Here is a 13,975-nt window from a genome sequence, read left to right on the forward strand (position 1 = left end):
AGAGTCGTCTACCCACATAATTTGGAGTACATTTATATAAATTGTCTTATTTTACAGAAAACTTTGTACTCCACAGCTCCACAACTTAATATATATATAATTTTTGATGATGCAGTTTTAAAGGGTAATATGTCCTTTATTTGCGTGTATTTCTTGCTGTAGGTATTTCAAACACTGCATGCGACTGGCCAGTCCTCCATGGTCCGTGATTGGGTGCTGCTCTCTCTGTCGAACTTTACACAGAGAACACCTGTCGCAATGGCAATGTGGAGCCTGTCTTGTTTCTTTGTCAGCGCCTCAACCAGCCAGTGGATCTCTGCCCTGTATCCTTAAATATTGATGTATTATCCATGTTTTTGTATTTCTATTCTCTTCTTCCTTATTTTCCTTAACTTCTTTCCCCTTTAGCCTGCCTCATGTCATCAGTCGCATGGGGAAGTCAGACACAGTGGACGTTAGCCTCTTTTGTCTCGTCGCCATGGATTTCTACCGACACCAAATCGATGAGGAGTTAGACCGCAGGGCCTTCCAGTCTGTCTTTGAGATGGTTGCTTCTCCTGGTAGTCCATATTACCAACTGTTGTGCTGTTTGCAGAGCATTCACCAAGACACGCCATTATAATACAAAAATATTTCCAAACTATTATCATTAGTCATCAATAAGATGGTAACAAATATGGCCAATACACTAAATTGAACCGGGACATTAAGTGTTAACGTTACACACCAGGATGCATGGCAGCGAGAAATTATCTTGGATTGGATATGTGGAGGTGGATTGGTTGCTATGGCAGTATCCACGATATATAAAGACGTTGGCCCAAATACTTATTATTTGAGAGACCTAAACAAAGACGCACGTCCACTGAATGTTGCCAATAAGTGTAAATCTGAACGCAAGTAACACCGCTAGTCTTTATAATAATAAAAAAATACTCCAACCATCAAAACAATGGACTTAAGGGTGTAAAAGTACATCACCTTATACAAAGGCATACTTTTCTTTTCTATAGTCTGTTCATATAAATTATGTGGCAAGACAGCACAGTGTAAGTATGCACGAGTTGCAATTGTTTTTTGTTATGACAATGTATCTCATTTAGTAAAGACTAGCTACTAATAAACTGACTAAATGTTGTAGAGAATGTTGTTTCAGACACTACAGAGATACAAGAGTATCCAGGATGAGATGTTTACTGACCAATACATAAAATTGCACGCAGTGGTTGATTTCCAACATGGCTAAAATCTGTACATCCAGGTTTATCATACAGTTTCCATCTCCACAAATCCAAACTCTCCTGCTTCCATGGAAATGAAAGATGCTCTTTACAGACCCACCACCACTTCCTCAGTTTTAAATCATTCTTGTTGCATGGGCGACACATTATTTTGCTCTGTGTTTGCCAGCACTTGAAGCAAAATAGAAATATATAAATTGTAAAATGAGTCTGTATATCCCCTTAAATGTGGGAGATTTTGGTGTATTTAAAGATGCTTTGTGTTTGATGGCAGTGCAACGTTTGCACTGAAAGAGGTTTGAATTGTCTAAAACAAAGTAGATTTTTTCCTCTTTAAATTTAGTTGTCTATATTTGTTGTTTTAAAGTTACCATTTATTTGTTTTTAAACAGAGGATGTGAATCTCTAAAGCCCTTCGTATGGTTTGCAGTTTGAAATCGTTAAAATAGCGGCTCGGATCTGTATGACATAATGTGTAATTTACAACACATTTATCTTCAATTGTTTGTAACATTTCTTTTAAGAGCTCAGGACGTTGATCTAGTGTAATGACGAAGTATGTGTTTTAATCTATAGAGTGTTTACATCATGTACAATTTGTGTAAAAGAAATAATATTTGTGATGAGTTGAATAAAATGTGGTGCATGACAACACCCATCAATGGACATTAGATGATGTAAAGAATAGGGCCATTCAAACTGAATGTGCGCAATAACCCAGGCTTTCCTCTTTCGGACATGGGGGAAACATTATATTTTGTCTCTGTGGCATAGGACCCTTCGCTGTAAATAGATATCTTGTATGTTAACTTGAAGCATGCTGTAGTCTGTTTTCAATACTGAATCAATATTTTGTGATGTAATGAGAATGTTAGTTGGAGGACGGTCTACATGGGCACCACATACTTCTAACAATGACAGACAATTTGGCAAATGCGCACTCATCATGGCATGTTTGTTAGTTTGCTAACATGAAGACCAACTGGTCACGTTCCACTAAATATATGTTATCTAAAATTGTAAGAAATTTACTTTGTTATAGTGAAGAAGAACATGTACATAGCACTTGAAACTTGATATTTTCACTGCTTAGTAAAAGCCTTTCCTTCTTTAAAATCTATAGGCATATTCACTTTCTGTTAATATTCCCCCATGATTTTTCAACAGTGATGGTTTTACAGATTATAGCACCATTAAATATTGAATTGACATCATTGAATAGGTTGTTCGGTAGCGGCTTTAAGGATGTTGTATAATGTCAAAAGTATTGATGGGCTGCTTTTGTGAATGAACTTGAATGCCTTTAACACAAGCCACCATTGTGGCTGGACCAAACATGACAATACTGCAAAATTGTAACATTTCTTTTGTGTGGCTAACACTGTCATTTTTAGATACATCTGCTTGTATAACCTTTTGTCCTGTTTAGTTTGTGTTCGGGAGACTTTATATTAGAAGGGGAGGAGAAACCCTGACTGGTTTATTACATCTCAGGTGAAACTTTGTTTTTATTTTCATACCCAGCAAATGCAGGCAATACCCATTTGACGTTGTATTTATTTATTATTTTCAAAAGTAGGCATCTTTAGTACTCAAATTAGTGTTCATCATAATGAAATAAACACAATGCTGGGCAAGAATAGAATGAGTAACTCACAGTATGGTTTATTTGGGGAGGATGTCAGTTGTCCCTGCATACTAATAAACCCCACCCATCAGTCTTGGATGCCATGATGGTCTCGCACCGGAGCTTTAAGAAAACCCCCTTTATTTGTTAAACTCACTTCTGCAAGCTATGGACAGTACAAGAGGATGAAAAGTTAATGTATTTATTTTAATGGATTGTTAAAATGTCTTAAACCACTAAAAACTATACTATAGAGAATTAATAAAAGATTTTAAAATGTTTAATTTGTCTAACTGAATTTATCATTGCCTGACTTTTAATTGTTTTACAGTTTTCAACTAGATTGATGGTAAATGTAAGCCATTTTTATGAATACAAATATATTATTTGCACTGTATAATGTAAACTGCTGCATCAGTGGCTATGGCTGTATACCAACATGCATAGTTAATTAGCTAAAGCTATTATTATCTGGCGAGGAATTAATTACTAGTAATTGAACAATTAAAGGGGCCATGGCACAAGACTTTTTTTAAGATGTCAAATACATCTTTGGTGTCCCCAGAGCACATATGTGAAGGTTTAGCTCAAAATACCATATAAATAATTAATTATAGAATGTTAAAATTGCCGCTTTGTAGGTTTGTGCAAAAAAGTGCCGTTTTGGGTGTGTCCTTTAAAATGCAAATGAGGTGATGAAATTCAAACACTGATCACAATGATGGTGGTTTGTTGCAATTAAAACTCAATTGTGCTTTTCTCTGCACTAAATGGCAGTGCTGTGATTGGATAGTGCAGATTAAGCGGTGGTATTATTATAATAAGAGCTCCTTATGACATCATAAGGAGAGTCAAATTTCAACAACCTTTTTTTTCATGTGCTTGTAAAGAATGGTTTACCAAAAGTAAGTTACTTGGTTGATCTTTTTTCGCATTTTCTAAGTTGATAGAAGCACTGGGGATCCAATCATAGCACTTAAAGGATAATTCCGGTATTCAACACTTTGAGTCTCATTTCTGGTTTGTTTTGGATGAACTACATTGATGGACACAGAAATTTTGACAATTGGTCGTGTCTTGACTTTTAGACTAATTTAGAAGCGTCTCTTGACTGCTTCAGAGTGGAAGTCAATGGCCATGCACAGAGTGTCGTTGGAGCGGCACTTGACGTTCATTTTCAGGGCTGTGCTGCTCACCGAGTGGTTCGTGGTGTTCGTTGATGATTAAAAACAAATATATTGGCGCAATGTATGATGTCAATCCGTGTTATTTGCTATAGTGGAACTATTTTTTCAGATACCTCACAACCGCGTATATACTTCCGCTCTATATTTGAGTCTGAAGCATGAATGAACGTAGTCCAACAAACTGTAATAAAACGGTAGCATACTTTCAAAATCAAGTTTATTTATAACACTTACACCATCAACATCAAATTCCACACATCCAATATGTTTTTTTTCATCGGCAGAACAATAAAGAAAATATTTTGCAGAAACCCCAGTGCTCCGTCATGCAACTCAACAGATCCGCACACTTTAAGAGCTAAAGCATATATATCCAATACAACAGTAATCCCCCATAACTCCGTGTGACATATTGATGTCTTGTGAAGCAAATCAATCAGTTTTTGCAAGAAACTGAACGTTATTTACAACACTATTAGCGTGAATGCCAAAGCAGGAAGCGTATTTTCCGTTTGAGGCGATCTCTTCCACTGGTGCAGTTTGGTGGCTGTTGGCTATGGATGTTGGTCTCTCTGCGCCACCATTCAAACACTGATCACAATGATGGTGGTTTGTTGCAATTAAAACTCAATTGTGCTTTTCTCTGCACTAAATGGCAGTGCTGTGATTGGATAGTGCAGATTAAGCGGTGGTATTATTATAATAAGAGCTCCTTATGACATCATAAGGAGAGTCAAATTTCAACAACCTTTTTTTTCATGTGCTTGTAAAGAATGGTTTACCAAAAGTAAGTTACTTGGTTGATCTTTTTTCGCATTTTCTAAGTTGATAGAAGCACTGGGGATCCAATCATAGCACTTAAAGGATAATTCCGGTATTTAACACTTTGAGTCTCATTTCTGGTTTGTTTTGGATGAACTACAGTGATGGACACAGAAATTTATGTTGTAATAATGTTGTAAATAACGTTCAGTTTCTTGCAAAAACTGATTGATTTGCTTCACAAGGCATCAATATGTCACACGGAGTTATGGGGGATTACTGTTGTATTGGATATATATGCTTTAGCTCTTAAAGTGTGCGGATCTGTTGACTTGCATGACGGAGCACTGGGGTTTCTGCAAAATATTTTCTTTATTGTTCTGCCGATGAAAAAAAACATATTGGATGTGTGGAAGAGTGGGAGCGTGAAGCGCACTTCCTGCTTGGCAAAAGCTCTGCATTAACGCTGTAAAATATTTATATATATATTCGGATCTCAAAACTGAAAATCGAATGTCAACCCACGGAACGAATATTCGACTATTCTGGTCCAGCCCTACAAATATGGGAAAAATTTATTCTGAGAGAAACCGAGCGAAAAACAACAACCACATGTAAACAGTCCCTTTTCTGTTTCCCGGCGGCGGAGTGATATATCAGCGAGCAATAAGTCTTCCAGAGAAGTCAATGGAATTTTACAAAATGCCAAATAAAATACGACAGAAACTTAATTTCGCTACACAACTTGTTTTTAATCATCAACGAACACCACGAACCACTCGGTGAGTAGCACAGTTTTGAAAATGAACGTTAAGTGTTGTTTCAATGACATGTTTGTGCATGGCCATTGGCTTCCATTCTGAAGCAGTCAAGAGACGCCTCCAAACGAGTCAAAAACTCAAGACACGACCCACTGTCAAAATTACAGCGTCCATCACTGTAGCTCATCCAAAACAAACCAGAAACGAGACCCAAAGGGTTAAATACCGGAATTATCCTTTAAACATAGAAAAAGTCAGATTTTCATGCCATGGCCCCTTTAAAGCTTATAAACTAGCATCCACATGGGATCTGTCTGTCTGTCTATCACACAAGACAAGCATAAATTCTTTGATTTTAAATTAAAAGAAATCAAGTCTGCAAATTTTGCCATTCAAATGTGCTACTTTATAGTATTGCATTTAAAGTAAGTTGTTCAGTTGAAACAATGTCAAGGAAATATCAAGGAAAAGCCTTATACCGGTGCTGTATATTCCTCCTCCTTCTTCTCCTCCTGCTGTCCACACACCAGCTGCTGCCCTCTCCTTTTGTTTACTCCTTCTGCAGAACTAAGGTTACCATGCCATTAAACTTCACATCAACTGAGAACACATCTAAAGCAGGTAAGAATAATGTGTATCTTTATAACTATAACGTACACCTCGGTATTCTCTGTTACTTACAGGCATTCTGTTCAACTTCCATTATTTCCTCTGAGTAAAGTTTTTAGGAAGTGCTGGCTAATGTAGGTTAGCAATGTAGCCATGGGAATTTCTTGTGCGTTCTGTTGATGATAAAAGTTAGACGTAACATGTAAACGTTACATTCATTCAACGGTATAAAAATGTATCTGCGGTTATCGTCTTGTAGCTTTATATAATACGTTTATGTTAGTGCAACAGTCTTTTCATTTACTGGCTATTGATGCCTATAATTCAATACCGTTAGATGTTACTCACTGGCCAGCTGTTCCGCCGTAAAACAATACCGCGCTAGCTTAAACTGTCAACCTGCATTAAATATTTAATTCACTTGGATGTTTCTAATGCTAAGGATGTGCACGTTGGTGTTTTACTTTGTCATTCCTCGCGCGGACAGTTTTGGACACCTGTAGCATAACTTTTGTGGTTAGTTTGCAAGTTACAGTCCAACTGGATTTGGGGTTGGTGTGGTGGTGATTGACAGTTGTGGAAACCAATGAGCGTTAAACAATTTTTAGCGAAAGTTCCATTGTCATGGTTACACTAGGCAGTGGAACAATGGGAAAATTAAGGCGGGACCGATCCCCTCAGCATGTGTGGATGAGTCCAGTTCGCAAGTTCTCGCATCTTTAGGTTTAGGAAAGTCTTGAGAACAAACATTTAAAAGACTTTATTAATCTCTTATTAAATTTAAGAGTCTACGTATTTTACGTTTTACGCGTGCGCATACATTTTGTTTATTTTGTTTATTATTAGTACAGAGTTGTGTAAACGAACACTACGAAAGGTCAACTATTGTTTAAAGTTTGCCAAAGTTTTAAACCTACATTACATGTTTATTTAAAAGTAATAATTTTAAATAAGAAAATTTTGTCATGTTTTACCCTTCTGAGTGGTTTGTTGTTCTATTTTTAACTTTGTAGATATGAGTTATAGGAATTCTGCATTGTCTCCTGTTGCCTAGCAACCGCCACTTTGTCTCACACCTGAGGTCTCCGCCTGAATCTGCCTTGTGATTGTCAGGTGTGTGTGAAAGGACAGGTAAGAAGCATTTATCTAAATAAAAAGTCCTTTCTATGCTAAAGCTAAAACAGGATTTACAACAAATGTGTTATTGCAAAGCATTTTTATGAATCCTTAATAAATTTAAGCGCTAATTTTACATTGCCCCTAGCCTCTAGATTTACATATTATATGTAATGCTGTTAGCTGTCCATTTTTTAATGAGCGTTTCCCTCTTTTCCTGCTGAAGGTGTTCTGTAAACATTCAAGCATGCACCTGGTTAGTAACTTGCACAAGAGCTGTGGAGCAGGAAGTATGACATCATCACTCTACTGGTGCATTTAATGCTCCAACGCCTTTGTCAGTGTGTAAAACACAGAGATTAAAACAAAATGTTCAGACAATCAGAGCAAAACAGAAGGCGTGTGAATGCCCAGACATCTGCCCGCATACGAGGGGTTGAGGTTGCTAGGGGAAGAACAGGTTATGGCTTCACAGTTTCTGGGCATTCTCCATGTGTGCTGAGTTGCGTCTTGAAGGGCAGTCCAGCTGACTATGTGGGCCTTCATTCTGGAGATCAGATCCTAAGTGTGAACGACATAAATGTATGTAAAGCGTCTCACGAGGATGTGGTCAAACTGATTGGCCGCTGCACAGGTGTCTTACATTTGGTCATCGCCGAAAGCAATCATAACCTAGATTCATGTTCGAGCGATGAAGAACTGGGTATCCATGATCACAAGAGCCATTGGATGAGGCCAAAGATGGACTCAAAGACAATGGGCATAAACCGCGCAGAACGTGTTGTTGCGGAAATGCAGTCTGGTGGAATCTTTAACATGATCTTTGAAAATTCCAGCCACTCATCCAGCAGCTCAGAAAAAGCAGTGGCTTGTGCATCTGCCTCTAAAACAAGGGCCCTGTCAGAGCCTGACCTCCCTTTTGGTAACGTTAGCATCCGAAGGAGTGACCCCAACTTGCTTACGGAAGAAGAGATGTCCAAAGTGCTCAATGACGACTCCGTGTTTGTGGATATGTTTGAACAGCAAGATGAACTTGCTTTGCTGCAAGCAGTCGACTCTGCGGGGATCCTCAATGTTGGCATGATTGTGGGTTATCTAGGATCTATTGAATTAGCTTCAACAAGTGCCAATTTGGAAAGTGACAGTCTGCAGGCAATTCGTGGGTGCATGCGACGTCTACGTGCTGAACAAAAGGTGCACTCGTTGGTCCTACTCAAAGTTATGCATGACTGTGTACAGCTCTGCAATGACAGAGGTGCTGTACTAGCAACGTATCCTGCAGAAAAGTTAGCATTCAGTGCTGTCTGCCCAGATGACCGCCGTTTCTTTGGCCTAGTCACCATGCAAGCCACGAATGACCATGCCGTATACAGGCGTGGTGAGGAGGAGCAAGGACTGCGAACATCTTGTCACGTTTTTATCGTAGACCCAGAACTGTGTCATCACAAGATCCATCAAAGTGTTTCCAGACGCTTTGGCTTTGATTGCACTCCAGACCCGGATACTGGTGGCTGCTTGGAGTTCCCACCAACTTCTCAGCCACTGTTACAGTTTGTGTCTGTGCTGTACCGGGATATGGGAGAATCTATAGAGGGTATGCGGGCTCGGGCTTTCCTTGATGGTGACCTGGATGCTCAGCAGAACAATAGCACAAGCAGCAACAGTGACAGTGGCATTGGCAACTTCTTGCCAGAGGAGAAGAATAACCGAGTCCTCTTGGTTGACCTAGGTGCTAACCCTGGTCGCCATATGCCGACTGGATTATGGGAGAACCCACCAGGACCTCGTAACCCAGGTGTACTAGGAGGTCTTCCACCACACCGTAATGGCTACCGCCCCGACCAGTTCCTTGACCATTCTCAACCCAATCCGCATAGCCATGCAGACCCACCTCCACTTTCTGGCAGGCATCTGAACTCCTCTTCAAGGCTGGATGTGTCAGGCCTTCCTTCACGCTCTCACTACTCCGCCCATGGCAAGAAGGTGACAGGGGCTTCAGGCCAGCGTTGGCTGCCCGTTCACGTTCTAAGAGACTGGCGTCAGGGACACAGTAGTGATCAGGAGTCTTATGCGGAGTCTACAGACGGATGGTCCAGTGCTAACTGTAGCACCCTGCCACCACCCATGAGTAAGATTCCGGCCGATAGGTACCGTGCTGCAGGCGACATTGCAGCCTCGCAGCCTCACCGGCTTCATGCACAAAAAGATGAGTGGGCTAAAAAACTGTTTGGGGAGAAGAACGTACGGCAGCACCAGCAACAACAGAACAATGGCAAAAGAAGTAAAGATTCAGAGAAAAAGGTAAGGGATTTTTCAACTTCAGAAAGCCCCCCATGCTATAGTTCTGTTTTCTGTAAACTTTTGTGTCAGATAAGTAAGGCTATTTCATTCCAGAGTAATTGAGCACAAAGTGAAATGCATTTAAAATTACAACATTCACTGATGCTAGGAATTAGGAGTAATTAGTAAGTAAGGGTTTAAAATTGGATTCTGGTTTATGAGCCAGAGAATGCAGATATCCCATTTTCCTGGTTCTTATTGTCTTATCTATTTCGCTGCAATCAATTTAAAAGAAAGGTTTATAGGCATACTTTCTATCACTAAAGTGCTAGCAATTTTGCAGTGTCACAGATACTTTAGTGTCAAAAAGAAGAATTCTGTCAGTAAGGTGACATGCGTATCCAAGCTGAAAATACCCTTCCTGTGTGCTGCTTCAGTTGCGCTTCCTCGCTTGGAGGGAAGATGTTAAAATTGACCATGAGATGAGAAGATTGACACAAAGCAGGTGTCATATCATCCCCACAGTGGAAAATTTTTAGTTGAAATGGCTGTCAGCCATTACTTTTCAGTGCAAACTTGTATGGATTCTTATGGCACTTTTCCATTGCATAGTACACCATGGTTTAGGTCGGGTCAGCTCACCTCGCTTTGGCTTGGTTAGCTTTTCCATCAAGTTTAGTAACACTTCGGAGTGGGAGGAATTATAGGTGTGTCGTTATATTTGCGCTGCCTACTGCTGTGACATCATACAAGTAAGAGCGTTGTTGGAATGCTATACATTTCCATACATTAATTTATTTCTCATTCCGCCACTAAATAAAAATTGACTACCACAAATAGACGTTTGCACATCATGTTTATCACTACCTCTGTCTCACATGACAGTTTTTGATCAAACACCTGTGGCGTCAGTGGACTCGCTCCGCTGAGCCTCATTTAAGTTGCATTTAAGCCTATAAATTATGTGGTCGTGCGCGTTGCGAATGTGCCGCCACCAACTGCACGTCTGGAAAGAAACTGTTATGGTGTTCCTGATTCTCAACCTGTGGGTGTTTTTCATCGCTAAAAGGGAGTTTGGGAACTTACAGCAAAGCACAGATGACAACAGGTTTACTTGAGACAGCGCAAGCTAGCACGAAGGTAACGCTAATCTTTTACATTATAGAGGGTATGCATCGACGTCACTTTAACACATGAACACGCCCCCTTAGGAAAGAATGAGTGGCAAAACATTGAACAAAATGCCTGGGTTTAATAGAAAGCGGCAGTATAACTGACAATTATCATCTTAAATTGAATTTAGTTGGCCTTGACAGCGACCCTAACAACTTGCTAAACAACCATTTGTCCGGGTTGCAGACATATGTTTGTTACTATCAAACGATAGCTAAAAATTCTTGTTGAATCTGTATGCACAGTCCATCAGACAACAATTTCCTTCATTTTAGACATGTTTTTGTGGATTTCACGCTACATGCTAATGCTGTCGCCTCAGACTTAGTTGCTTGACACTTAGTGCACGTATCCGCATGTCACTTCCGCCGAAGTTGATGTCAAGTGCATACCCTCTAGCGATCAGTGATCTACAGTGTTTTCGCGTCATGTTTTGGTATCAGCTCAGCTCGCTTGGAACCCCAAACGTGGTGGTACAAAAAAAAACTACTTACTGCACCCAGTGGAAAAGTAAGCTGACCCGACCCAAACCATGGGGTACTATGCAATTATTTGTGACTCCGCCTGTGAATACCAAGCAAAAGTCATTTTTTGTGATTTACTTTTTTCTACCTAAAATCATCCTACATAAACTAAAGAACATTTCATGAAAATACAGGATTACAGGACAGGATTAGTTTTACAGGGGTAGATGGCGTAATGTAATTTTACCACAGGATGTCTGTAATATGGTAAATTCGGACGGGATTAGAAATCTCAGTAAAACATTTAGAAGTGGGAGGGGTAACTGGATTGCGCAGCGCGTCACCTCTCGTTGTCACGTCCACATTACCTTGCTTCCTGATATCACATGTGCAAACAACATGACACAGACGAGAAAAATGCTAAATACTGTGTTTAATTTCAGTTTGGGGAGAACGTCAGTTTCAGAAACTGTTCCGTGCCTCTGTTCCGTGCCTCTGAGAAGTAAATGTGACTTTTTTAAAAAGTTTGTGTCGTGTTATTCAGGAACTGACTTGCCACTGACTTGTTTTTCCACCTAGAACACAATTAAATGCTTCTTTAAGTGCTTTTATATTGAAAAGAAACCCGCAAATTAACAGGAAATGACGCAATTTACGTATATATTTACAGCTAGTCTATTCGCACTGGATTAGAATTACCTGAGGTAATTCCCCCGGACCTTTTTACGGAAGGTAAAAGTTGCCGTAATCTTTACTGACATTGTCCGAAATGATTACTGACATGGAGCATTCGGACAGGACTAAAATCACTGAGAAACTCTGATAAAAATTGCTTTACCCCACCTCTCTATGTAAAACTAATCCCGTCCGAATAGTACTAAAGTGTCAAAAAAAGCAGTTAGACATATGACTATGTCTGTGCCGAATTCACTTTGCCAGGGTTCATACAAGTTTCCAAAAGTTTTTTTTCCCCGAAAGATTCATAAGTAACAATCTTGCTTTATTTCTTTTATGGGCAATTTTAGTTCAGGAAGTACAGCGGAAGTCCTTATATGGGCTTATACTTTAACCGGAATAACGCATGCAGACACCATCCAAGAGCTGACACGAGATCAGCAGTACCAAAGAAGTGTGTTGTTGTTTGTGAGGGAAATTTAAGCTTGTTCAGCTTCCCAAAGCACCCAGCCTTATGGAAACAATGGATAAAGTTTGTTTATTCAGGGTAGAGGTGATGTTGTGCTTATTTTTTTGTTTAACGCTTGATTTCGATAAAATGGGCTGGTCCCAACTGTTGTCATGAGTCGTAGGCTGTAAGTAAAACTTCATTAAATGTCTGCGTTTTGTTGGTAATTGATAGTGGGATGTTTTGTGTGTGTTTCTTGCTCATGACTCGCTTTGTCCACGGTACGCCACCAGGAGCTCCGGCTTATTCGGAAAAAATTGGTAAAGCTGGTCTGTTTTTTATAAATCTGATAAAACTAAAGACACTGGATATATCAAGGATGTAATACTACTTTATAGGTACTCAAGATTAGATAAGCAGAAAGCTTGTGTTATGTGAGATTGACTGAGTGAGGTCATGTCAAAGATTGAAATTAAAGTGAAGTCAATGAGTGAAATCTTTGACGCTCCTAATCTCATAATTAGATTACGAGACTTTAGCCTGGATTTCACGGACTAGGGTTATATTTTCTTTGGGGACAGTAGTTTAGGTAGAATGTTTGTAATTGTGTTTCTCCATAAAGTAAAAGCAGACTAGGGGCTGTCAGTCTCGAAAATAAATAAAGCACCAATGGAATTGCCATAAAAGCAGTTCACATACTTGTACAATCTATTTCAGGTCTTCTAAAGACATAGGAATGCCTTCAATAAAGAGTAGACTGAAGTCATTACTCACTGAAAATCCTGCCTTTTGTTGTAGCTCTGACACCTCATTTGTGGTTTTGCATATTCAAACTTGTGGCTTTATGATAAAGAGACGTGAAAACCAGCAGCATGAATAAAGTTAGATTATGTACATGTGTTAATGTGATTTAAAAGCTTCTTTTGAAGGGCTAAGAATTTGCTGAGAACAACTACCCAAAGGAAAAGCTCACTTTATGAATGAATTCACTCCCCCTTATGCCATCCCAGATGTGTATGACTTCCTTTCTTCAACTGAACACAGACAATTAAAAGACCATAGTGTAATCTTTTTATATGGGAGCTCCAAAACGCACACACATCCATCATTAAAGTAATCCAAATGACTCTAGTGAGTTAATACAGGGGTTTTCAAAATGGGATCCTCAAGGAGGTTCTAGGGGGTCCACAGAAAATTAATAAAAAATTGGAAATTATTTATTAGGTACTTACTTCTCATTTTGTGCTACATCTATATTTGCTTTGTATCTTTCTAGTGTTTTCCTTATTAGAGTCCTCTTTATCTCACTGGGGTTTATAAGACAGAATTCTTTGTAAAGCTGGATTAGTTGCTGCATTTATTTGTTATACATAAATTTAGAGGGGCCCCCTCTAAAGGTTCATCATATTTGGGCGGTGCTTGGCATCATAAAGGTTAAAAACCATCTGGGTTAATATATGCCTACTGAAATAAAACTATATGTTTGTGAGGAAAGTGGATTCTTATTTTGAGCTTGGCAAACAATATGTTGCGTGCCTGTGTTTTTAAAACAAAAGTGTCTGGCTTGGAAAGACGTACAGTAAATATATAGTGTTATGAAGCTGTATGGGAAAGCAGCATCAGCATTCTGCC

The 13,975-nt window shown here is 39.3% G+C and overlaps 2 protein-coding genes and 1 long non-coding RNA gene across 9 annotated transcripts in view; 2 read left to right on the forward strand and 1 right to left on the reverse strand.

The window, feature by feature from the left end:
* Nucleotides 1-3,152, forward strand: part of htt (huntingtin) — a 60,412-nt gene extending 57,260 nt beyond the window's left edge. For all 5 annotated transcript variants that reach the window (XM_073862448.1, XM_073862449.1, XM_073862450.1 and 2 more), the window contains 2 exons: nt 163-323; nt 409-3,152. In XM_073862448.1, the coding sequence (XP_073718549.1) occupies nt 163-323; nt 409-622 (375 nt within the window). In that variant the 3' untranslated portion in view covers nt 623-3,152. The remainder of the gene's footprint in view (nt 1-162; nt 324-408) is intronic.
* Nucleotides 3,153-5,956: 2,804 nt separating this feature from the next.
* LOC129444338 (uncharacterized) lies at nt 5,957-6,750 on the reverse strand. Its single transcript, XR_008644390.2, has 3 exons — nt 6,536-6,750; nt 6,260-6,360; nt 5,957-6,145 (listed from the first exon to the last, which is right to left on the reverse strand). It is a non-coding gene; the product is annotated as an uncharacterized lncRNA (long non-coding RNA).
* rgs12b (regulator of G protein signaling 12b) overlaps nt 6,049-13,975 on the forward strand; it is a 94,738-nt gene continuing 86,811 nt past the window's right edge. For 2 of the 3 annotated variants that reach the window (XM_073862453.1, XM_073862455.1), the window contains exons 1-3: nt 6,049-6,199; nt 7,201-7,318; nt 7,530-9,604. In XM_073862453.1, coding sequence (XP_073718554.1) covers nt 7,673-9,604 — 1,932 coding nt within the window. In that variant the 5' untranslated portion in view covers nt 6,049-6,199; nt 7,201-7,318; nt 7,530-7,672. Of the gene's footprint in view, nt 6,200-6,926; nt 7,065-7,200; nt 7,319-7,529; nt 9,605-13,975 lie in introns of those variants that run through there. The other variant, XM_073862454.1, reaches the window with a different exon arrangement.

Source organism: Misgurnus anguillicaudatus, chromosome 3 (genome assembly GCF_027580225.2).
Source record: "Misgurnus anguillicaudatus chromosome 3, ASM2758022v2, whole genome shotgun sequence".
Taxonomy (NCBI): domain Eukaryota; kingdom Metazoa; phylum Chordata; class Actinopteri; order Cypriniformes; family Cobitidae; genus Misgurnus; species Misgurnus anguillicaudatus.